At 47.1% G+C, this 26,201-nt stretch overlaps 1 protein-coding gene across 1 annotated transcript; it reads right to left on the bottom strand.

The window, feature by feature from the left end:
- Window positions 1-12: 12 nt before the first annotated feature.
- Window positions 13-12,594, bottom strand: IL21R (interleukin 21 receptor). Its single transcript, XM_010570530.1, has 8 exons — window positions 12,540-12,594; window positions 9,233-9,338; window positions 8,390-8,586; window positions 6,896-7,047; window positions 6,301-6,481; window positions 5,039-5,135; window positions 4,116-4,197; window positions 13-999 (listed from the first exon to the last, which is right to left on the bottom strand). Exons 1-8 carry the CDS (start codon window positions 12,592-12,594, stop codon window positions 91-93), a joined length of 1,779 nt encoding a protein of 592 aa, XP_010568832.1. The 3' UTR covers window positions 13-90.
- Between the last annotated feature and the right edge of the window lie 13,607 nt (window positions 12,595-26,201).

The raw sequence follows: 26,201 nt of genomic DNA, 5'->3' as shown, positions 1-26,201 counted from the left end.
ATACTTTGTTTCTCTTCTGAATTTTGCTAAGGCTTTGCTCCTGGCACTGTATGGAAAAGGCCCTACGCTCTGCGAGGCAACAGCAGGTCCTTAGTTTGTCTGTGTCCCAATGACAGGGCCATCAGAGCGACAGGAGACCCACTGCTTGACGTAGCTCCGTGGAAAGTCCTCCTGCTCAAGAGGGATGGACCCACAGTTGGTCTGACTGTTTTGCTCAAATTCACAGTCAACTGGACTCCCACAGTCTGAGTCCACAAAGCCACTGTCGATAGTGTCCAAGTCTACGCAGATCATAGGGTAACTGTCACCAGGCCTTGCAATGTGAGGGAAGAAGTCATAGGAGCCTTCACTGTAGGAAACACTTTCACCATCAGGAGAAGGTAGAGAACCTGGATTTTCCAAATCCCACTGATTAGGCTGCAAGCAAAGGGCTTCTAGGATGCTCCCCATCCCTCCTTCTAAAGCCCTTTCTACTTGCTGGTGGGCTGGGACACTTGTACTCCTCAGGTGGTCTGTGGACACAGAGCCTGAAGCAAGTATTTTGTCCTGCGTGCTCAGATCAGCCAGATGCAAGTCATTGGATAGCTTTCCATCTTCATCATCAACGTTAACCTTGGGGTAACCAGTTTCTCCAGCACTACTATCTTCCTCGATGGTATGCTCGTGTCCCCTGTACACACGGTTACAGTTGCACTGGCAGTTACAAGGTGTAAATTCATCAGCCACAGTCACAGTATCAATGGACAAATGCCCATATGACCGGTCCTGAGTCCCACTGCTGCTGTTCACACTAGACAGCAGAGACTGGCTATCCTGACCTGGGGCAGTCAGGCAAGACACACAGGGCCTGCAAGGCAGATCTTTTCTCAGCTCACGCAGCTCTTCCCGTGAGGTGCTGTTGGAAGGATGCATGGTGTAAACTTCTAGGACTTCTGGAAGGACTATTCCCCATTCAAATAAATCAAAGGTCATTTTCTTATGGGATGCACCAACCCACTTCTGCATAAAAGGACATATGGGGGCAAGGGGGGTGGGGAAGGAGAGAGAGAGGTTAGTATCGTCAGGTTTGAGGTTCCACAGAAATGACCAAAGTTCTTATGCTTTTAGAGGCAAAGTCAAACTCCAAAATCACTGACTCCTCCAAAATAGCAGGGTATGAGATGCTGTTATTACCACACACAGGCAGCTGCAGGCAAACTGACTCAAGTAGTTGAAAATAATTAGCTGAGAGGTTTGCACGACTTTGCAGTGTTCTCTGTGCTGCAAAGTATACCACTGCCCATAGCAGCATTCCTTTCTGCATCAGCCAGAGGTCCAAACCAAAGCCACCAAGTCTCCCCTGCCCTCTTGTCCTGGACACCGCTTCTCTCAGGAAGGATGGTCAGCCTCTCCCTCTATGTGCTGCATTTGCATCCAACACACACATAGTCCTGCTCTGTCACTTTCCTCACCTCAGTTCCCTGAGAAGGGGGTCAGGGCAAGGCTTCTCCCAGTCTCCTGTATGCAACCATGCCCCAGATGAGCCTTTCCTATCACAGTGAGAAGGAAGCAGGGGTAGGCAGGGAATGAGGACTTCAAAGAGCTGTAGCCACCACCTGCTAACACTTACTCAGATGATTAGGGAGTGCCACACATTGAATCTTGCACTTCTATATCACCATTAGTATTACATTCTGCCCTGTGCCATGCATTATCCTCTAGATCACAAGCCCCTTGCATTTAGTCACATCTGGGAATAAAGGCACCTCTGGTTTCTCTGATCTAAGAACAGAGTAAAAGTTTGTTCTTTTTGAAGAAGTCACTGAATCAGACACTCATATCACAGCAAACTTTAGGCATGTGCCACTAGTGAATGCCAATAAGTCCTACTAGAGGATTCCGCAGTCCAGAGGGTGGGCACAGTACAGACTCAAGATTTGGTTCTGCTCCATCTGACACTTGCCTGATGGCTGAGCTGTGTCAAGGCTCTTCTAAGTGCACCGCTTTCTGCTGTGTATAAAATAGGTAACAATGCTGAGCTTCATAAACACTGTGAGGGGTTCTGACAGAGTGCTGCATGAGAGCTGGGTGTTGCCACAGCCTTCAGATTGCCTTAACTGTATCAGACTCCTGTCCCAAACTGCACTCACTGTAAATAGACATGAGCAAAGTATTTGGGAAGAGAACAGCTTGACACAACGTATTACCCTCTGACACAGAGCATGGAAAAGTCTTCATTATGGCAGGAAGCACCACTATTTTAATTTATTTTTAACCTAAGCTACAAAGAACTAATTAAAGCTGTAATGGACAGAAAGGCACCTCAGGTGCAAAAGGCTATTTGAAGAAACAGCAGGAAATCTCTTTCTTAGAATTAAGCAGGCAGAATATTTCCTGTTCCCTCTTGACAGTTCTTTGCAAATTCCCACCCAACATGAACCAGAAGACCCATGTACACACAAGAGTAAACAATGTTCCTCTGCTTTCCCTTCTCATGTCTCAACTTTGCCTCTAACATTTTCACTGCTTCCTACTCAATCCAGGACTGTTGTCTGCAGAGCATTACTATTGTAATTTGCTGATCATTATTCACACACATAACCTAGCCACTTGCTTTGATGCAAGCAGGATGCAACTGAATGAGCCCTACATCAATTGGTTTCTTGCCAGCCAAAAATGACGAGTCTGTTCACCTATTAGTGATGTCACCACATCCTCTTGACACCCCCTGCTTGTGCATGTTTTTCTGTGGCTGCGCGGGCAACTGCTGCTTTAATCTGCAAATTTATTAAGAACTCACTCAGCTTTAGCAACTGACACTCATTCCCTTCCCAGCAGCACTGAACAGCCTAACTAGAAGCTACTGAGAATGTAATTCCCACAGAACAGAGAACCCCATGGCTTCACCCGGAGAGGAGCATGCCTCTTGGCATGCAGGGTGCTTTCCCTTCTGCTGTGAGGACTAGCCCATGACTCTCAGGAATTCCCACACTGAGTCCACCTGGTCCTGGTTCCTTTCCCTGAGAGAAACCAGGGCCACCTGCCTCACAAGAGGATGCAAGTACCCCTCTGGTGCGGATACAGGAAGCCATAATAGGGCTGAAAGAGGAAGGCAGGAAGGGAGACAGTCACTGCAGGCTTCAGCTAGAACAGCACCCATCCAAGACTACTTGCTTAACCTAATTGCAAACATCAGCTTTGCAGCAGTGGGAAAGTACATGAAGATCAGTAGGCCCCAGCTGGTGTCCCTCTCCCAGAGGGTCTAAGAAAAAGCAGAAACAAAAAGCAGACACTGAAGTGTCTCCAATCAGTGCTGCTGTAACAACAGGAACTTGTTCAGAAAGAGGCAGTGATGTCTGCACTCACATGCCAGCAATTTTACAGTATGATAACGGCATTGTGAGTTGCTCTTCAGCTTAATACAATGATTATTTATGGATGCTCAATAGTCTTTTACTTTTGTATCCTGAGAACTCCAGCAAACTTTGCCATCTTCGCAAATCATTTTGTTACATGAGCAAATTTGACTGGTGTTAAATGGGAAGAGAATTTGGGAGGGCTAGGTAAAGTTACTCAAAGCCACTTCCTTCATAGTGAGGCAGCTGCACTGTACTACCACACAGCAGTTATTTGCCACCAAAACTCTAGCCACCTTTCCAGGATGATACACCTAGCTATCGTCTGTATGAGTGACTCTTCAGAGAGAACTACAAGGCTTAATGTTGAGCTCATGTCACTGCAGAGGCTGGAGTGAGAGATCTGGCTCTACACTGAAGTCTGCTCCATGGCCTTGATGGCAGCATGGGACTGGAGCTTTAGAAAAATCCCAGTTATTGTCCTGGTATCCCTTTGTCCACTCCCTCCAGGTTCCCAGGCTTCACAGATCACACATGAGCTCAGCTTGCCCACTGAGACAGCACCTACAGGGAATAAGCAGCACAAACATGACAAATGCCTTTGTGGCACAGAATAGACACTGGAGAGCTCTGGTCCTTATATCTGGAGCCATTTGGCATTCCATTGAGATAGATTCCCCCTCCCACTGCCCTGATGAGAATCCCTTGCCCAGGATAGCATGATGGACTGTTTAGTTTAACTTTGTCATATGTTCCACTCGCTTGTGTAGCCATTTATACCTTGAAATCTCCATTATGCACCAGGTAAAGAGGTTTGAAAAAGGCAGCAGGGTCTGGGATGCAAGCCATCTTCTTCCACAAGCTGGAAGAGAAAAGAGAAAGGCTTTAGGGTTAAGCACACATCACAGATGCAAAGCAATGCATCTCCAGATCCAATTCAAGCAGCTGAAACCACCTGCCCAGCCTCACAAGTTAGCAAGTGACTGAGGATCCAAGAATGCCTTGCACTGTCAGAGCCGTCTAATGGCCTTTCTTGTGAGCCTCACAGGAGGTGGGGCCTCAGCCCTCAGGACTTGTGTGCACAATACTCACACTAAGGAAAGAGGTTCCAATTTTTTCCTTTCTGGAAAAGCACCAAGTGCTGGAAATGCTTTTTCCCCTCAAGTTGCGCTGGCTCATGGCCTGCACCTACAGGCTAGAACTCTGCCCTATGCACTTTTTCTGTGGCCATGGGCTGTGCCAGCCCTGTTGCTGCACCAGCCCAGCACCCTCCTCTGTGGCAGCATGCACCCCATTCCTTTACAGGGGCATGTAAAACTCAAAAAAGGAAAGAGGCCCCCAGATCTCATTGAGGGGCCTGCATCAGCTTTGGCAAGGGGCAGCCCAGCCCTGGCTACTGCTCCCATCTGGCAACCACAGAGCACAGACAGGACCAGGAGAACAGCCCAGGAGGCTGCGTGGCCCCTGCTCAGTCCCCATATGCCATTGTCTTGTCCAAACCAGCTGAATGGGAGCAGAGCCCCAGAGAAAACAAGGCGCTCTTGGCAGTACACCAGCTGGAGGCCATAGTTTGCTGGCCCTCACAGGTCCATAGCTGTATCCATGAATGGATATACAAGATGCAAAGAAGGCTGCATGTGAACACCCCATCTTTAGTGAGACAGAATAGGTGCATTTACTCCAGCTTCCTGAAGCATTCTTACCTCCGCTGTTTGGCCAGAAAGGTTGTGATTGAGGCAGTGATGGCCACGACAACACCAAACAGCAGCAGCCATCCCATGCCTGCTGTTTGTGTCACTGCTGGAGAAAGAGACAGAGTCATTCACGCTCACCTTGCATTTCTACCCTGGTCAATAAGCAGGAGATGGTGAGGAGACACCCTCAATTTCTACCCCAGACTTTCTTAGGGACACTGAGGCTGTCACCTGAGGCCCAGCACTCCAGACATGAGGTCTGAATGAGGATGCTCAGAGAATACTGCATCAATGAAAGGAGCAATGCATCAGCTGCCCTATGGCCTAGGTGCACCACAGACTGACAGCCAACATGCTTGGGGCAGGACAGCTCCCTGCTACAAAGACCCCTGCTGTTTGTGACTTCTCCTGGTTTAAGAACACCTCCACAGATGATCCATGAAGTGAAAACAGAGTGCAGCTGGCCAGAGACATGTGAAGAAAAGGTGTTGACTGTATGAGTGTTTGTTGGCTGCTCTCCACCTGTGATAGAAAGGAGCACCTTTGAGACCCAGAACTCGGATAACCCTTAGCAAACAGATCCTGACTCTGCTGCCACAGCACCATGTAATGCTTCAGTTCAAGCTGCAGATCAGTGAGAGGAGGGGAGCTCAGTACATGCTGCTGACAACACAGTCATCCTGCCCTGCTCTATTTGAACAAGACTCCCTATTTGCATAGCCTCTGTTGCACCACGACAAGCACCAGTGTACTTCTGTGCATACCTTACTGTGCACTGAGAGTAGTGGCTACCAAACAAAACACCCATGCCCAGCATGGCCAAACATCAGAGTCCAGACATAGAACATCCCTGAGAGAAGGATCCATTCTCCTCTCAGCTGAAGGCAATACTAAGCCCCAGTAGTGGAGGCATCTCTACTAGATCTCCCCCACTTCTGAAAGCTGCAAGCAGGACCCTGGACATTTGACACTGGAAAAGAAGCTAGAGGCTGCACTCCTGCTGTGGCACCCAAACCTACAGCCAGCCCCAACAAACCCTTTCTCCATGGGCCATGCTGTAAGGTGGGCTTTGCACAACCATGAGAAGGTCAATACAGACAGCACATATCAGCCCAGGCCTGGGGTTCATGTACTCAGTAAGCAAGCCAAACATGCCTGTCTTTACTAGTCTTTTTAGAATTTGATCCAATTAATTAGATTTGATTAGAATTCTGGAAGCATTCTCTGACACTGGAGCAACTGGAAGGGCAAGGAGAGCTGGTAGTGTGTACCAGCAGGGCTGGTTTTCAACATCAGCGGAGGACTCCATTCACTCCAAAATCCATGGTAGCCAGTGTCTTCTCGAGGTCTGGCTCTCACTTGGAACTCATACTCAGTGTTCATCTGGAGTTCCCGTGGCGGGATCACCAGTGTCCGTTTATCTTCATGGACGACATCTTTAGTCTTCTGAGTCTGTGAACGATTAAACACCAAACACTCAGGCCTGGACAGAACTGCTCCCACCTTACCCTCACTGATGCACAGTGAGGAGCCCTGCAAAGTAAATCTCCTCTGCTTTCATGTTGTTTCCATAAGGCCATGCTCTGACTGGCCAGTAGATGCATGGGGCCCTGGGGGATCCTTCCATGCAGGACAGCATGAGAAGCAAATGAACTATCAGCCTTCCCCACAGGTCTAGTACTTCTCAAACAGCTTCTGCTTCTCAATTCTTTTTTCAGTTCTGCCTCTTTTCAGTCCAGACAAGCAAAGAGACACTTTTTCTAAACCATGAAAACCCTCCGTCCACACCATCACTCCTGTTCTGGTCATGCTGGCCTCCTCTTTGCTGGTACATGCTAGTTAATAGTAAACTGACATCTGACTTACCTCCCAAGTGTCGGTCCTTCTCTTATAACGCAGCTGATATTCCAACTCCTCATTCAAAAAGTAAAAAGGAGAGTTCTGGTAGATGGTTTCCCAGGAAATATTGTAACCCTCTGAGAACACAGCAGTCAGATTGAACGGAGGCTGTGGTTTGACTGGAAGACAGGATGGTGTTACCCTTCATAACATTACTGCAGACAAGAGGTGGCCCAGCATGGTATAAGTAATGCAGAGTGAGTAGGGAGCAAAACTGCCCCGGTAGGGGTGAGCCCTCCTACACAGGACATAATCAACAATATTCCTGCCTCTCAGGCTGAGCAGTCCTGAGCCACACACAGAACCTCATGCCTCAGCACCATAGTGAAGTCAGGCCCACATTTCTGTGAATATGCCTTCTGTCTCTGAACATCCTCATCACCTAAGGAGCAGGAGATAGCACAAGGGGCTAATACCTCCTGGGAGAGGTAAAGAATAGAGCACCTTGTTCTTCTCATGACATTGGAGGACTCTGTGTAGTCATGGTCACTTGCACAGTTAGGGAAATCCCCCTCAATGTAACAGAGACATCATGAAAAGCTGAGGCTAGTGGACACTGCATAAACTCAGTGCAAATCCCTGTGTCATAAGTGCCTAAAAAGCAAGCTTTTGCACCCCCTGCAGGGTGTTTTCTTATATTGAAAAGCAGTAATGCACAGACTCTAGCACTAGTCTGCAGGGTCTGTCACTGAGCTATGATCCTCTGTATGGAGACATCTAGGAGACATGAAAAGACCAGCATCTATAGTCTGTCAGTGGGGGCAAGGGGCTTTCCTGAAACGTTATGGCATTTGTCAAAACGATGACACTTCTTACGTAAAGTTTATTTTCATATGCCTGCATGGTACCTGTCTGCCTAGCTAACTGCCCCTTTTCCTCACAGTTTGCTGCACAACTCAGAACACACCAGCATTACACCAAGTCAACTATATGATTGCACCCAGTCTTCCTGTCATGCAGAAGAGATGGTTAGGAATTGCCCCAGAAAGGGGAAGTGCCACCTCCATTGTGCCTGGGACACCTTGTGCCACCTACAATAATGTCATGTTAGTTCAGGTGTCCACTGCAAGAACCTCCTGGGACTCCTGTGATGACATTTGTGGCATTTGCAATTAAAGCAATTCCTTCCACCCTTTAGATTCTAGCCAAAAGCAAACACTTGCATAGTCTAGGTATGAGGCTGGTCTAAGGTGGAAATTTATCACCTACTGCTTCACGGGTAAAAGGAATTTCCCCGCAAAAAGGCTGGGGCCAAGCCAGCTCTAAGCTCAGCCTCAAGCATAAGTGTTTCTGTAGTTTACAATAGCAACAATAAGAGCACAGTGCTTTGTGTCGACGAGTGCACACCAAACACAGCCTCCCACCACTGGCTGCCACGCTTACTACTCCTTGCCCAGACTATCCTAGCAGATAGACATAAGGTCAGACAGCATTTATCAAATCCACCATTTTTGTACTTACTGTTCTGTCCCATATAAAAGCCTTTGGAAATCACATGCTGCCTATGAGCTATCTCTGTAACATCCACCTGGACTTTGAAATCTGCCAGGAGTTCAGTCATGTCCACGGTGCACATGTACTGTGTGTGGCTGGTGTTCCTGGACAATTGCAGGAGATTGCAGGCAGCCACAGTATTTTCGGGATCTTCCTCAGAAACCCTAAAACCACCAAAACAAACAAACAAGTCCACATCTACTACATGCTGTAGCTGGACTAATCTGTTGCTGAACCACCAGGCACAGACATTAATAAGAAAAAAAGAGGCAACATGGTCAAATAAAAATTTAGCTTTGAACTTTGACAGATTCCCCCTCCCCCATTCTATTTGCTCAGCTTAACATCTTTGAGAGAAGTAGGAAAGTGATGCTGAAGTGTTTGTGGAAAGGAAAGGTGATCATCAGGGCTGTACAGCCCAGAATTGCACCCACTTCCTCACTGGGGCAGAACAGCAGCCATACGAGGCTTGGACAAGCTGCGTGAGCCCTGCCAGCACATGAGTGAAAGTCTATTGTTAACAGCAGCAAAGGGCAAGGTGTTCCCAGTGCAGGAAAGAAAACAATGCCAAGGAAGCCAGAGTCAGTGTAGCAGTCAGAGGCAAGCAGTGCAGTCATTGGACACAGGAACCAGGGATCCTTTGCTAGGGGAGAAGCCAGCTGATAACTGGAGTGTGAAGTACCAAGTAAAAAACAGCACAGCAGCAAGAACAAGAATTCTGCCTAACAAAAAGGACAGAAGGACGCTGCTGTGCTATGGCCATGTTAAAAGTTCCTGCTGCTGCATTTTGCTCATCCTACTGAGACATACCATGTTGCAGTGAGGTTATATGAACTGGCATCCCAGTCATTTCTCAGGATACAGGACAGGGTCTGTACATAGTCCACAAAACAAGTGAGGTTTTCACAACGCGTAGCTGTAGGTTTGGAAAGAGAAAACACAATATCAACTTCATGATGAAGCAAGCGGGATCTTATATCAACACACACAGTCCTCAGGGCTCCCACTAAATCTGAAGGGAACAGACCACTCTGTGCCAGCGCCCTGCAAAGTCGCCAGTCTTGGAACATAAGGTGCGTTCCATCTCTACAGGGAGGCAAGTCATTGAAGCAAGATAAGTGTCAAACAAAAACCTATTAAAAAAATTCTGTGGCAGCAAATGGCATGCCAAAATACCAGGAAATGCCCAAATTGTGACTGAGTTTTCAAACTTATCTCTGTCCCCTCTTACACAGTCACTACAGCAGAGTCACATATTATTTCTGCAAGAGTCTTAGCTTATGTAGCACATAAAAAGAGGCATGATTACCCAATCAGAAACAGCAGCATATTCAAACATTTTAATGATACCACTTCCTAAATTGAGTGCTGTTCTTTGCTAGTCATTTTCTTTACGACATCCATGCAGTACTTTGCACATGTAAAAATAAAAAGTGGTATTTTAGTAATTCTCTCTCTACCATTCTCTCTGCATACTATTTTCTACAGCTTGATATCTGCAGCATCAATACTTTTCATGTCCTGCTCCAGAGGCTCAGAACACACTTTCATGGAATTTTGGCAAAAAAAATATTGCAGGTTTGTAGTTACTATAATTTCCATAAATCATTCTCATACTAAAGTGACAGGCACAATTTATTAATCACTTAAACTGAAACAGACTTCTAAAGAGAACTTGAGAGGCAATTGTAGACTTTATGCTGGTCATTAAGAAAATTAGCTAATTTGAAAGTGGTGACAAAGCAGCATTTATGCTCTTCTAATTGTTCTGCAGGAGCTCTGCTCACATATTAGGAGCTGATATGCACTGTACAAAAGCACTGTTGTTCTGTGCATAACACACTTAAGTTATCTCCCTGGATTTCAAGGCAGGGAAGATGGCAGTACAGTGAGAAATGTCTGCATTTGTAAGTCCTTTTCTGACAGCATCTTGGGCTGACAAGAGCCACTACTACTACCTAGGAGTAACTGAGTGAGGAAAGGCCTGTAGGAGATGCAGCATGCCATGCTGGTGCAAACCATGCCTACTGTAGCAACTATTCATCTCTTGCATGGACAATATCACCCCTTTTTGATGGGAATAAAATTGTCATCATCTAGGGGAAGATCTCAAGGTTGTTACATCCATTTAAATCAAGCATGGGTCCTCCCCTACCAGCAGGGCTGCCCCCAGCCTGATGGGAACATGTTACTTCACAGCCATCAGGCACCCAAATCCTCTGATGCTAACCGTTTTGCAAGTTCACCTCCCTTTTGTCATTCTGCTGCTTGCCTGGTTAGAGAAGCTGCACTCCCTGCTTCCTACCTTCCCTTTGTTGAACATGCTTTGCGTTCAGAAGAGTTGCTTGCCTAAGATGAAAGCAGACATACTTGATACGCTCAACAACCACAAAGCCCGATTTTACAGTTGAAGAGAATGCTGTAGAGAACAATCAAAATGGAATGCAGCCAAAGTCTGTATTGATGAACCAGAAACATCTGTTCCACCCTCCAGATCAAATTACAGCCCTCACAAGCAAGTTGTCTCTGCATTTACAGTCACAATGCACAGCAGGCATGTCCAGTGAAGGCTGCAGCCTAATTCTAGGCCAGAGTAAGTTCAACTTTTCCCACTGACTTCACTCATCGCAAAAGTTTCTTCCTAGTCCTGTTGCATCAGAACACACACTGCTCTCCCTACATGAACTCTGGGCAGCACTCCGATTTATGTCCAAGACCCAGTGCTGCCACCCCCCCCTCCCCCCAAGAGTCAGGATGGCAACAGAAGAAATTTGGGGATGCTTGCAACAGACCAGCCCCAAGCGTGTATATATGCTTTATTAAACTGTGATTCAAATTATGTGGTTGTCACTTTGTTTCATTTTGACTTTTTCATTTCACACTGACTTCAGAATTTTGTTCTAAAATTTTCATTAAGTTTTAACTTTTCATTTTGAGCCCTCAATAGGCTCTTCTAGAGGGCCCTGGTACAAACACTGTTTGTTCCAGAGTCCTGAACAAGATACTTTTTCTCCCTTAGCCTAACTTTACTCTCCTACAGGGTTATAAACCCCTTGCTTTCCTTTAGGTAGGGCAGCAAGTATTAATAAGCATTGCTAACTAACATTCTCCTGTGCTACTATGTTAATCAATCAAATGGACTACTATTCCTAGGTAGTTGGTAAGCTGCAAGTGTATCTTTGGGCAAGAACCTGTTAACAAAAAATTAAGAAGAGGACAGTTTTTTTCTGGGAAGGGAATAATTAAGTGTCCTAAACCCAGTTAGATCTAGGATGAATTGTTCATCCTTGGCAGCTTCAGAAACAAAAATCAAATACTTTTAACAGTAAGATCTAGTTTGGTCCAAACTGAAATTAGTACAAGGTAATTCCCTGTCTTGTGTTACACAAAATTCAGATCAGACATCACAATGGTCCTGTATGGCAGGAAGATATAACTCTGAATTTATCTTTTCTGCTAATTTAGGTTTGGAGCAGGTCCAATGCTCTGCCTAGAAGCAGCATCTAAAATGCTAAACTTGCACCTGTTCCCTGCAGACACTGTTGTCACTGTCTTTTTCTGTCTAGCTGACCTGTTCAGAAAGTCAGCTCTGAGTCAGCTGAAGCTTGCATGGTGGGTAGGAACCAGCAAGAAAGGGGGACTGACTGTCTGCACAGTGCCATCCTGAGCAAAGGGGCTTAGACCAGGAGAGGTTCACTCCAGTGTCCCTGGCTGGCCTGCCAATAGTGACCATAAGCCCTGGGGATATCCTGGTCTTGGCCACCAGAACCTTTCCTTTGGCAAAGTTTGTTTTTTGGGGGGTGGGAAATCCTACTCTAACATCAACAGGAGATATTTCAATGCAAGGCAGGCTCTACCTCTGCACTCTCCCCACTGGGGCTGCTCCCTGGAGTGGTATGCGGTCTGGCTGAGCTCTGCACCTTCTTGTGTCTGTCCTCCACTGCCCATGGAGCCTCTTCTATAACTCATCCCAGGGAACTGTCTCCCCGGTACCCTATCTTGTGCTTGCTGTCCCATGGCAACCTTGTGCCATGCACATCTCCACAGAGCCTGCATCAATGGCCACCAAGATAAATCCTGTGGGTGTACAGCCCAAAAGAGATATCTGGGAACTTACTGTACTGGAATAAAAGGAAGAAGGAAATACTCTGGAGCCACAGGTTGTTCCTCATGTTGGTTCTGACTGGATGTCCTGGGCAGGGGGGAAAAAAAACAAAACAAAACACAAACCCAAACATTAAGAAAAAAATAAACAATTGAAAATTCAGCTCAGTCATCAACTCATATGTTGAGGGTTGAGGTGGAATTAATCTTGCTTTCATTTAAACATCTAAAAGTAAAGTGCCTAATTTAGGCAAGTCATCTCAGCTCTCCTGTGTGTACCTACTCCATGGGCTAAGGGGAAGGATGACTAACAGCCCTGCCAGCTGGCCATAAACCAGGTCACTGAAATCTCTGCTCCTTGCCAGCAGCATGTGCACAGAGAAAGCAAAGTGACTGCAGCCTCAGTCCATCCATGCAACAGGAAGACACTTGGGGTAAGTGCTAACCCATTTTTTATTCATCAGTTTCCTGCAACTAGAAATGGCTTGCAACTAGGAGAAGTAACATTGCTGTGGCTTAGACATCTGTACAGTGAGTTAGTCAAATAGAGTCTGAATGTCACTGTGGGTCTGTATGAGCAAGGCTTGTGAGAACTCATTGATTTGGCCTACCCATGGTTAAGTAAGTATGGAATATAGTTAAGGGACTCCAGGAAGGCAGACCAGACAAAAAAATAACAGCCTCCCACATGGCACAGAAGAGAATGATGTACAGCAGTCACTTCTGGGGAAGGCTGTACTGGTGAAGAGAACCTACAGGAAAGCCTTCAGAGAAGAGGACAGCAGGATGTTTACAACAATATGAGGAAACAGCATGACATACAAATGACTGTTCAGCCCACAGCCCCTGCTCCAAGACCAGGACCTCAAGGCACATAACACATTAAGTCTGTGTTTTCACAGTATTTGACATTTATAGAAACACACAGATGTGCACAGAAAGACTTAAAATGAGCTCCCTGCAGAGTATTGGCTGTTGATACCCATTGGTACAGATTTCAGCACTGTTTTCTCAAGCTATTCTGAAATGGCCTAGGCTGCCTGGGGACAAGTCTTTGGAGAAACAAGCTGTGTTATTTTTGCGACATACTTGTGTTGGCAGTAAGTTGCAAGGAGGCACAGAGAGCAGGGAAGGCCCATATACCATACTACAGAGCAGCAGCGTTGTCAGTGACTGGACACAGAGGAGTGTCTCTGTAGAGACCCAGAACTCTGCAACCCCCCCTGCACTAGGTTGCAGAGACACCTGTGAAAGTGATATGGGTGAAGACTGGGCAACAAGCTGCAGCCACCAAAAGATACCCAGAGCTCCTGGGAGGGCCTGGTACAGGTCATAGAATCATTTGGGTTGGAAGGGACCTTTAAAGGTCTTCTAGTCCAACCCCCCCCTGCAATGAACAGGAATATCTTCAACTAGATCAGGTTGCTCAGAGCCCCATCCAGCCTCCACGGATGGGGCATCTACCACATTTCTGGGCAACCTGTGCCAGTGTCTCGCCACCCTCACAGTAAAGAATTTCTTCCTTATACCTAGTCTGAGTCTACCCTCTTCTAGTTTAAAACCATTACCTCTTGTCCTATTGCTACAGGCCCTACTAAAAACTTTGTCCTCATCTTTCTTATGAGACCCCTTTAAGTACTGAAAGGCCACAGTAAGGTCTCCCCAGAGCTTTCTCTTCTCCAGGCTGAACAACCCCAACTCTCTCAGCCTTTCTTCATAGCAGAGGTGTTCCAGCCCTCTGATCATCTTTGTGGCCTCCTCTGGACCCTTTCCAATGGGTCCACGTCTCTCCTGTGCTGAGGACCCCAGAGCTGGATGCAGTACTCCAGGTGGGGTCTCACCAGAGCGCAGCAGAGGGGCAGAATCCCCTCCCTCAACCTGCTGGCCACACTGCTTTTGATGCAGCCCAGGATATGGTTGGCTTTCTGGGCTGCGAGTACACATTGCCAGCTCACATCCAGCTTTTCATCCACCAGTACCCCCAAGTCCTTCTTGGCAGGGCTGCTCTTAATCCCTTCATCCCCCAGTCTGTAGTGATACTGGGGGTTGCCCTGACCCAGGGGCAGGACCCAGGTCCTGGAGTGCCTGTGCCTCCCCCACCACCAGCAGCAAACAGTCAGTCAGCAGAGAGAATGCCAGTGAGGCCTCTCCCACTTGGGGAACGTTTGTGGTATTTAAAAATTTCCCAGGTTTACTCAAATAATGAAAGCAAAATAAATTTAGCAGCCACCAAAAAGCCCCTGCAGCCCCACATGAGCTCAGAGACTTGCTCTCAAGGCACCACAGTGTGCAGATGAGATCAGCAAGGTTCACTCAGGAGGTGCCACAAACACTTCATGGCTGCAGCACCTCAGTCCTGTGGTGAGAGCAGCCATGTTGCTGCTGCCCCTCCTTTCCTGCCAAACGTATCCTGCACATGAAGCACATGTACCAGCTCATTAAGGAGCCCCAGGCTTATTACTTACCCTGCTAGTATCCCTTGCCTGCTGCGAGTGGCAGGAAGAAACTCTCTCCCCACACTCCAGCCCTTCTTTCTGCATCATACATTTCCTTGAGGAAACATCTTTTCTTGACCCCTCTAGTCCCAGTTCTCCAAGTTTTCTCTGTATAATAACTATTGTCATTACCACTATTTCTGGTGGTGCAGTCCCTGATTACTAAGACACAGTCCACTGTCTAACCCCACCTTGTGGTCCCACTCATCCTTCCACTGCTCTGCTCCAAATTCTCCTTCCTTTGAGGAAGGCACCCTGTTATCCTGCCATCTGAAGCCTGCTCACCTGACTTCATGCTAAGACTGGCTGCACCATGAAGACAGATGCCATCAAGATGGGCAGTCTCCTGATGCAGCATCTGCTCGTGACTTCCTAGCAGAGGCACCTGTTCCTTGCAGCCAAATGAACTGGCCACTAGCCCTAGAGACATGATACATGTGATGGTCCACTGCCTTTTTAAATTGTCCTTCTCCCTGCGAAATACCTAGAACTTATTGTTGCTGGGCTCAGAATATTCAGGGGTCCCCCAGCTTAGCATGCCAACAACCTGTCCAAACAGGCCTGTTCCTACTCTGAAAGAGCACACAGTCCCCAGGGTTGCTGCTGTTCTTCCTCAGGCCTTCATGCCCTCTCACTGACTGTAACCCAGCACACACTCTGAACTGCAGGACAGACTAGTGCCATCTAGTACTGTGCCCAGCTGCAGAAGCCCATCTCAGCATCACTTTGCTTTGTGACTGTCACACTCCACAGTCTTGGCCACCCTGTAAGGCCAAGAAAGGCAACTTGCTGCCTCTTCTTCAGAAAAGGAAGGAAGGGCTGGGCCCTCAGAGAGCTCTGCAGACCCACTGCTTGTTTCAGAATCCAACTGGCAGTGCCCCCAGTGTTTTATGTTCATGATATTTCTGTAGCTCCCTCATTTTACCCCCATTCCTGCCTAAATGGACAGAGCAATGCAAGGGAAGTCTTTGCTGCTTTTAGCTACTGGACTGTGGTTTCTTTACAGTGCCTTCCCCGTTTTCCTTCCTCTGCTCAGAGAATAGTACCATCAATCCAATGGGACAGGAAAGACTGAAAAGGAAAAAGCCAAAGCAACAAGCCCAAGCAGCTCATCAGGAAGATGTCTTATGGAGGTATCAGAGGCTCCCATTACGCACTGGAGAGAGGTTAACATCCAAGGTTGCAATCTAGAAGGAAACTTCCTGAATAAAAGCACAGTAGCAAAAATAAGAGAGAAAAGCAGTAGGATCTGCTAACACAGGTGAAGCAATGAGAAAATACTTCCTCACTTGGGACTCCACTGCCCCATCTCTTACCCTTGCCAGTGCCCACAGAATAGTCCAACGCTTATCTCCTTCACTTCTTACACAGTTCTCCTACCTCAGTGTCATGGGGAAGGACTGCTACCTTTGAGAGCGTCAGTGCTATGTGTGTCTGACCTCCTGGCTGTGCTTCAGGTTGTTATGACAAGACATGGATGTGTGTGTGCAGAAGAGCTAGGAAAGATGCAGCTCTGCAGCAGTGTCTCTGTGGTCTTTGATGGCTGGAAGACCTCGTGGCTTCACAGAGATGTACAGCAGACCCTGTTCTGAAGCTTCCTCCAGTCAGGTGCTCTGCAAGCTTCAATCCCAGTCTATGATTAAGATCCCCACCTTTCCTACATCCCTCCATTTATTACACCCTTCCCATTTGCTTCCATCTGTCAGCACCCTGCTCATGTGATTGTTCACTTGGAGGGAAGAATGGCAGCAGGCAATGAGCAGAGGCAGGAACTTATTCCCTGTCTGGCAGTAGAAAAGTCATAGAATGGTTTGGGTTGGAAGTGACCTTAAAGATCATCTAGTTCCAACCCCCCTGCCACGGACAGGGACACCTTCCACTAGACCAGGTTGCTCAAAGCCCCATCCAACCAGGCCTTGAGTCCTTTCTACCACCTCATTTCAATTTCTCTGTCTGTGAAATGGGGGCTCTGAGACAGCTTCATGCATCCTTGAAACACAGTTACTTAATTCTTAAAAAATGTCAAGCATTGTACAGCTGCTAAGCACCATTGCTGCAAACTCTGTAGTATCCTAGGGAACAGTGTGCAAGAGCGCAGTAATAAAGCTGATTAGCCATTCATATAGGTGTGCACATGTAAATGATGCTACAAGGTTTTAATATACAGAGAATAGGAAATAGGACCAATACAGACACAGCCATTTACAAAGATTATTTTTGTTAATGATCTGGAAATATAGTGCTATATGCTGCCAAAGATGGATGCAGTCTAAGCTCACAATTTGTAGTGTCTCCAGGAAATACATGCACTTACAAAACTTCCACAAAAAAAAAAAAAAAAACAAAAAACCAAAAAAATGACTAACTAAAGAACTCAGTTTAATTAAAAAAAAAAATCTGGTATTTCCAAGCATGAGAAAATAAATGTCATAGCTACACCCAAGCTAAAAAGAGTGGAAGTCTCTCAGTCCACCAGTTATATGCAAACACAAGCTTTCTTCTTGAAAAAAAAAAAAAATCATTATCAATGTACACTGCCATCTAATAACAAAGCTAAAGCAACAGGGAGACAGAATGATTCTCTAGCTGTCTGGTAGAGGCCAACAGCAATGACAGCAGGGGCACAAGGGCCACGTCAGCTATAAGAAAGATTTACAGTGAAGTTGCAGATATCAAGCAGTAACAAACTAGCAGCAGGGAAAATTAGTGGAAACAGAGATATTACCTTGCCCCGTCCTTTCAGCTGTCCATTTCAGCCCTCCAACACTTCCATGGCCAGCCTGGCTAAATCATTACTGTGACTGCAGACACTGCATGCACAGGAGCTGGAAAGCAGGTGGATCTTGTAGGCACTGAGTAAGAGTAAAGCCCACTTGTGCACAACCAAGGGCTGTAGTGTATTGGAATACACAGTGATAAATGGTGGTTGACGTCACCACTGTATCAGTATTACTGTGCTGATAGAAGGATGTGGTGAGCAGAGGAGGCAATGAATTCGGGTCCAAACACCCACGCAACATTTATTACTGTGTTGCTCTGCTCTCTTATGTGAGAAAAAGGTGGGAGAGCAGATAAAAACTCAAAAGCCTCAGATCTAAAGGTCATAGCGGGGCTGGTGGAATTAGAGCCTTGCAGTGGGGAGACATCAATGTCAAGGCATTAAATGGTTAAGTCTAACTATATAGTACAGCGTGTACCACATCAGAGACAGCCAAGTACCACTGCACTCTGCTTCCACCTGTCCCCAAAACAGTCCCTGGGACCAGGGCAACAGCACCAATCCTCAGACCACAGGCAGGGAGGTGGTCTGGCTCCTGCACAAGTGGAGGGGGTCACCCCTACCCTGATCTCATGCCTGCAGCTTTTGTCTGGGCTGGGGCTCTGCAGATTGAAAGGCTGACACTGAGCGAGGGTAGGTCAACTCACCTCCACATACCTTAAAAGGGGCTGCAAGGAGCCCAATTCATGTTCCTTGCATCCTTGGGCAAGAGGGAAAGGAGCGGCACTACAAAGGGGACTTGGCACACAGAGCGTAGCTTGGCAGTAGGAGGGTAAAGAACAAGGAGGTGGAATAACCCAAGTAGACTGCAGCGGTGAAGCAGGCACAAAGCAGCTGGGTGCAGGGTAGGCAGCCTCTACCTTCAGCCCCAAGACCTGGTGAGCTGAAGAGCCTACTGCACCCACTGCACAGCAAGAAGAGAAGCAAAGACTTGGCACAGTACAGCACAACCCAGCCAGCCTGCCTAGGGCAGCAGATGCACAGCCAGTAGGGGCCAGCTCTTACCCAGACCTCAGGGCTCTTCAGATAGCTCTAAGGGAAATTACAGATATGCGAGAGCCATAGCTGGTCAGTATAAGTACAATACATTTTTACAGTAGCTAAAGAACAAAGTAAATCTCATCCCTCATCTAGGCAAGGATGCAGCAATTGCAGGCCACAGAGGGCATAAGATTGTCAGAAGATGCTCAAGGCAGTAGGTACCAGCTCCATATTCAGTAGCATCTCTCTCTCTCATGTACCAATAAGACGTTTGAAAAATAATCAGGAGCTTACTGCTTCCAGCATACGTAACATCTGTTTGAAAAGTAGAAGTCCAGACTTAAAAGACTGCTGATCCCAGTCTGGAGTGATGAATACACAGCCACGAGGAAACTGCTAATAACAGTGCAAAAAAGAGCAGCTCTGGTTTCTCTGCTGATATATAGGCAGGAACAAGGTGAGGTGTCGCTATGTCAGGGGATGTTCCCAGGAGATTGTAAGGATGTTAACAACATGCCAGAGTTTTTATGAAAGGAAGTAGGGTATTCTGGGCCATAAAGCAGGCCAGCAGGTCTAAACCAAAATTATTAGAAAAGCTAACATGGGATTCAGTTAATATACAGCAAAAGGCTAATAACACAGGGTAAATGCACCCTAAGCAGTTATACAGAAAATAGTGCAACAAATGATTTTTCATTTTTAATGAGTTAAGTTTGAGAAAAACAGGCATTTAGGTCCAATATGTTTAAATTTATAAAGCAGTTGGTCTTAGAGTACCACCAGCATTCTTGTTTTAAAAATTAGCTCTGTAATACCAAATGCATATTATTGTAAGTTTTAAAAGTGGCGTGGCCTGTGCCTGCCAGACTATCACTCTTTGGACTGATCACACATGCTCTCCCTTCCCTCCTTCTTCTGCACAAATAATAGTGCTAGCACAACTTGGTGAGTCCCGTGTAACCATGGAGCAAAAGCTGCACCACTGTCCTGGTCTGCTATCCTCACAAGAGAAAGGTATTACTAACTGCCTGGGAAATGCCTAGCTTAGCTGCTGAGCCTAAGTGACCCTGTGCTATCCCAGCACCCAGCAGTGACAATCTCCACAACCCATAGGCAGCATCAGCTGAGACAAGCCTTTTCAAGAAGCTTGGGCCTGACACCATGCCTGTAAGTGATCCACAAAGCATGCAGAAGGAAGAGCTGGTCTCTCTTACAGGGACTCCACTCCAAACACAATGAGGAACAGCTGTTGGGCTAAGTAATGGGATCTTCTCCATGCATGTTACAACAGTGCACGACCAGCACATGGGCCAGTCCAGTTACCAGAAACTACCTAGCAAGCATAGTCAATAGCCACCTGCCCTGGCCTGAATAGTCCAAAACATCTGTATTTCACAGGGTAAGTCAGGGGCATGGAGGTATTTACTGTAGAGACAAGGAAAGAGAGGTAGGACTGAAGGTATGTAATGAGCCCTAGGAAAGGGCATCAGTGGCAGTTGGAACTTCCTTTTCTAAGATAGTTTATTTTAATTTAAGTAATTTTATTCTTCACTGACTGCCAGAATTCAGATATGTACAGTTTCCCTTCTGTGATGCTCACTGCTGGTAGAGCATAAAGCCAAGAGAAGCATTAAGGGCCTGGTGGAAGGCTGAAATAGCTCATCATGCATGGATGTGTTGAAACTTAAAGACTGACTCTTCTGTCATCTAGCACTGTGCCTATACATGTGTGTATGTGCAAGTACCTGCATGTGCACATGTGAAACTGTGCGAGTGCTGCAATGTGAAGAGCAATAAGTAGCCTTGCCCCTGCAGAGCAAAAGCTTAACATACGCCTAGCTCTTCAATCCTGGTAAGCCCAGCACAGTGTGACCCACCAGATCTCTCTCAGTGACTAAGAGGGACTGTATCCACCATATCCAGCCTGGGAGGAGCCATGATGTAGGTAGGACACACATGCAAGATCTCTAGGAGCCCTGATACTTGTTGCCACCTGGAGCACAGTAGGTAGATACACCTCCTGCATGGAACAAAGCAAGTCAGTGTGCAGTGACCACCTCCAAGAGCACACAGCTCTAGAGCTACTCTGTGCTGCTCAGTGGGCACTGACTCCTCTACACCTGAGGTTCCACGGCACTTCAGGGCAGCTGAATCCAGCAACCAAGGTGTCGTGGTTTAACTTGGAGACCTGAAGCAGTTAATTGCCATGGATTTATGTTGATTTGATGTAAGAGGCAACTACTTTCGTCCAGCTGTAATCTCAGCCCAGCCTGCAGTGGCAATATTCACCAAGAAGCATGACAGGCACACCAGGGAAGGCTTCATAGATTCTGCTATTGATGACCCAAAAGCATTTTGCGATGACTGGAAGGTCAACATCTGTATGTAATTATCAGCCAGAATAAATATACACAGAGGAAATAACAATCAGTGCTGACAATTCCTTTCTCTAGAAGGGAGAATTAGTGATACTTGCAGTTATCAAGTTCACTACGTGGGGAAAAATCCCCACACAAACAATACTACCTCTGTATTTTCTTCCTGTCACAATGGAATTAAAACAATACCCTCCGCATCGTCAAAGATACAGACCTGGTATAACTCTAAGGTCAAAGGCATCTTTACTGGCTGGTGACATTTAGGAGGAAGATAATCATACATTACGATAAGTAATGAGTAAAAAATGGCAGAACAGCTGAGATATGAGTAACAGTGTTCTACTGGAAGAGAAAGCAATAGAAGAAACCACCTCAAAGCTCAGGAAATGGGCTAAAACATGAATGAGCCAGGCAGAAAGCAGAGGTGTTAGTCAGCAAAGCAGCAGGTTGAAAAAACAAGCCCCCCAGCTGGCAGCCTGTGAGCTGACACAGGATGCTGCACAGAGGAGGGAGTGCATTGCTTTTGGTCTGGGGAATGCTGAGTGCCACCTACAGAGACCCCAGCACCCTGCCCTCCTGCCTCCCTTTTGCCTTTGCCAGTTGTCTCTTTGTAGCCACCAACATTGGTCTCAGCCTCATTTTCCCCAATATACATCAAGTCTGAACCCATTCTGCATGAATGCTGTAGTAGGAGGACATTGCTTTGGCTCCTGCCAGAGGAAAAGAGCTTACCTTCACAGAGCTCTGACTGTGCACGTCTTGCTCACACAGAGGGGATTGCACAGAGGTTCGTATCTTCTCTTGGGAAATCACCAGACACATGCTGGTAAGCAGAAACAGGAATGACTGTGCCTGTGAACTCACCCTGACCATCTGGAACAGAAACCTACAGCTCTGCTCAGGCTCAAACCCACCACCCTCATCTGCACCACGCAAAATGTGCCCAGCATCTCCCCAGATGCCTCACTACACTGTATATATTCAGTCCACAGGAAAGCATGCTCTCCCCAAGACAGCCTCCACACCACACCACACCCCTCTGAGAGCCTAGAATCCTCTGGATAGCCCACAGGCAGTACTCTCCCTCCATAGACTTGTCAAAGCCCTGCCCCACAACTGGTTTCCTGCAGCTTTACAAACTAAGCATCAGCCCTTTCTTGTCTGTTCAGCTGATGTGTCCCATTCTCTTCACCCTTTCTTGTGATAGCAGCCATTCTCAGACTGGTCCCAGGTCACACCTTCTACATTTGTGCTTCCAAAGAGCACTGAGTCTGCATGGGTTCAGCAAGTCCATCACACATTCCCACAGCACTCACCTGAGTCAGCAGTGCTAGCAGAACTCCTGGCTCCTTTCATGCAGGTTGGCAGAAACTGACCCATCTAGAGCCAACATCCATCAGCTCACCCCCAGACCTCTGCTCGCAGGGATGCACAAAGACCAGAACTCTGCTGCTGGCATACAGCTATTTATAGCAAGAGCGTCACCTGAGCCTCTTGGATCCTTGTTTTACCACAGCTGTCAAAAACAGCATGCCCCACCCATGCTGCCTGGCCACAAGCTTTTACAGCAGGCCTTCCACACCTGGGGTTGGGTGCAGCAATTGAGTGTGCCTTGGACAGCTTCTGGTATCTCTAATAGGGTGAAAAAACACACTAGCTATTTTCAACCTCTGACCGTGGAAGTATTTTCAAAGCAAAAGCTAATGGCTCACATTGCATGCTGCCTCCACGTGGCAAGCAGTGAGCTGCAGGAGATGATCGCATGGCAGACCACAGACTCCAGCAGCAGTGCTGGCTCCATCCCAAACCCACAGAACACGCAGTGCTAATGCAGTTAGTGGTTTCTCACATCACTGGCAGGGATGTACCGTGTCTTCAGGAGAAAAGGCAGGATGGCGGTGCAGGATGGACAAACAGGCAGAGTTATGAGAAGCACCTTGAAATATGTTGGGGCATATTAGCAACGTTGGAGATAAGCAGGATTTTCACAGAAACGGATTGCTCCAAAGTAACCAATGTTTCCAAAAACTCAAAATACATTTCTGCATAGAGAAGCCAAAAGGTTTCATGAGACTTTCTTGGGGCAGTCCAAGTTTTGTGAAGCTGTGGCTTTGCTATGAAGCTGGTAGGAGTTCACTGTAAGGTAGCAGAAGGCAGGAGCTTGTTTTGTTTGAGGCTAAAAAGGCCAAAATGTGGGGTTATTGGCTCTACTAGAGCACAGGGACTAATGTGATGAAATTGTGTCGCATAGGTGTATCTGCATCCAAATCAGAACTGGTAAATATTTACAGTGCTCAGCAAGAAAAGAAGGATCCTGAAGGTTGTTCCTACAAAATGTAGGGGCCGGGGGATTCCATGCTCCACAGTGGCTTTGGTTGTGGTGTGAGGCTCTTGCTCGAACAAGGAAGCTGCTTGGATCCCCTGGTTGCTGTTCTGTGACCAGCTCTGCATAGCCTGGTTTCCACACTCCCTACCCTGCCACTGTGCATGTGTGGATGTTGGAAAGTGATGTGCTAGGAGCAGCAAGAAGCTAAAACAATGGCAGATAACATATAAAAGAGAGACAATATGGACAGCAGTTGAATGTGTTGGTCCTTCACACTGGGGAGCACAGCTGGGGGTTTTTAAGACAAGTCATAAGAACAGCAAAGGTGGCCTGACCAGAAGTGGGAAGAATCCCTGATCCTTCCGGACAAGTGTCTGTTGCAGGGGCCCAGCACTGCTCAGAACGAAGCCAGGGAATAGGTAGCACATGCTAAACTATGGGTCCTAATTCCTGCCCTTGTGGAGGAAAGAAGGCACTTGACGGCTTTGTTGCCTCCCTCATGTTGTGGAGGAGCATACTATGTGCTTCTGGAGCACCTCAGCTAGGCAGCGGGGGAGCACCCCACCCAGCAATGAACAGCCCTGCATAACCTTCAAATCCAGAGCCTGCCAGACACAGCCTCTGCTGGCTACTCACCAAGGGCCAAGAGCACTAACTCCAGGGCCAACCACAGCCAGTGCAGACCTGGTTCTCACAGCAGCTCTCTACAGCATCAAGACACAAACTGGGGACTGCTTACAACCCTGAGCCAGGTGTGGAAATTCTACCCCCAGAAGGCAGTCCAGTGCTTTCTCACCCTGTTACAATTCTTGTTGCTGTGTGGGTGGCTCACTGCAAGTGAAACCAGCAGTGGCTGAGCTGGGGAGAAGCAGCCAACCTCAAACTCTTCAGCTTATGGCAAATTCCCCCGTGTCTAAGAGCTGGGGAAACAGCGGCAAGTAGGAAAGTCCCAGTGCTGTGTTAGTCACCGACTTGGTAACCTTCAAGCAGAGGACAAACACCACACTGCTGTGAATGCCCTGCTCTTATACAATGGAGCACAGACAGGACCATGGAAGCAACTGATCCATCACTGAACTGGGACAGGATCTCCTCAGGATGCCTGCCACACTCCACAGACTGGGGCAGGTCTAGCACAGTCATCCCTCTATCAAAGACAGGCTGTGGGTCACAGGCTGGTATTATACCAACTCTTGCCATTACAATTGCCTCTCTGCATTCAGAATACAGAATTTTATGTCTCCTGCACAGATGATCAGTTTTGTAGAAAGTATTCTGGCTAAGAGAAAAAAAATGAAGAAAACAGCTGCTCCTTCCCCCTGTGCAGCTAAATGTGCCACAGCAGTCAGTTCCCCACTCTGTTCATCTAGGGCTGCAGCCAGTTTTTCTTCTCTTTTCATCTTGCAGTCTTGCTGGAGGGGTAGAAGGCGACTGTGTGGAAATTTCCATGTTGTAGAAAGCCACAGAAGGGACATGGTGGAAGCAGGACAGCACAAGGGACAAACGGAGCAAAGCACCTTTGGCCAGAGTATAGCAGAGATGTAAAGTTCCTCTCAACATTGCTTTCTCCGCTTGTCAAAGGAATGAGAATAGTCAGGACTTAGCAAACCAGTGGTGCTGCTGATGGCTGTTACTAGGTACTCCAGGAAAACACACCGAGGTACAGCAATTTAGTAAGCTTTAACATTGGTTATGTGTGTTAGTGAGGTACCTGGAAAGTGCCCTCTTCCTCACTTGGCTGGTTTTTTCCTTTGTTTTGGAGCAACCTGGTTTGACAGACAATAGTCCTGCAGCTGAAAACCAGATCAGTTCATTGGTCTCATTGCTCTCATTGTCAGCAAGTTCATACTGAGCTGTTGCTTGGCTTCCGACCTCATCACCACAGTTTAGTCAGAGGGGCCTTGAGGGCTGTGTGCCGTGATGAAAAGCTGACAGCATGACATGGCTGCCTCAGTCATAGCAGTGTGGTGAAAAAAATTAAAATTCTGGGTAACGTGTGATTGTGATACATCACCATGCGGGAGCCTGGGGCTGACCTTGTACTCAGCAATCTGCAAAGGCGGGGGGGTGGGGATGATGATCTGTGTGCATGTGCACAGATGCCTACATTGCACGGGCACAGATCCCCTGAGAATTAGTCAAAACCACCTATTCTTTGTGAAAGCAACTGTATGCAAAATTACACACTTTGGAAGCACCTCTGTCAGAGCTAGGATACAAACTGCACAAATCATGCTCCCTAAGGAGTCTTCTACAGAAGAGGAGAGACCAAACTGTCCTCTCAGTCTCAATTCACTAAGGAGTTTTGCCACATAATTCCATGGTCAGAGGTAAACACTAGTGAGCAGGGTTTTGGAAGTCACAACCCCCTCATTTGGTTCTCTCACCCTTTATGCCTTTGGCCATGTCGCTGCTAGAATGCAAAACCTAAAAGAACTTATTTTCTTAGATAAAGTTTGTAGCTCATGATGGATAAGCACTTGGACATCCTTGCACCCTTGCCTGAACAATGCAGGGTCCCAAAGCAAGAAGCAGAAACAAGTTATTTGAAAAGCTGACTTCTCCTTCACCCTAAATTAACTTATCCCTACCCCCAAGAACTTGACCCCACATCCTCAAGCCCCTGTTCCATACTACTCTCACCCTTGTCCTGTGTTATCGTTAGTTTGCCACAGGCAATGACAAACCTTGTGATCGATAGGAATTTGCCAACAGC

This window comes from Haliaeetus leucocephalus, unplaced genomic scaffold (genome assembly GCF_000737465.1).
Source record: "Haliaeetus leucocephalus isolate CR32 unplaced genomic scaffold, Haliaeetus_leucocephalus-4.0 Scaffold295, whole genome shotgun sequence".
In the NCBI taxonomy this organism is placed as follows: Eukaryota; Metazoa; Chordata; class Aves; order Accipitriformes; family Accipitridae; genus Haliaeetus; species Haliaeetus leucocephalus.
Note: the sequence above shows the minus strand (reverse complement) of the source record. Positions and strands in the feature narration are given on the sequence as shown.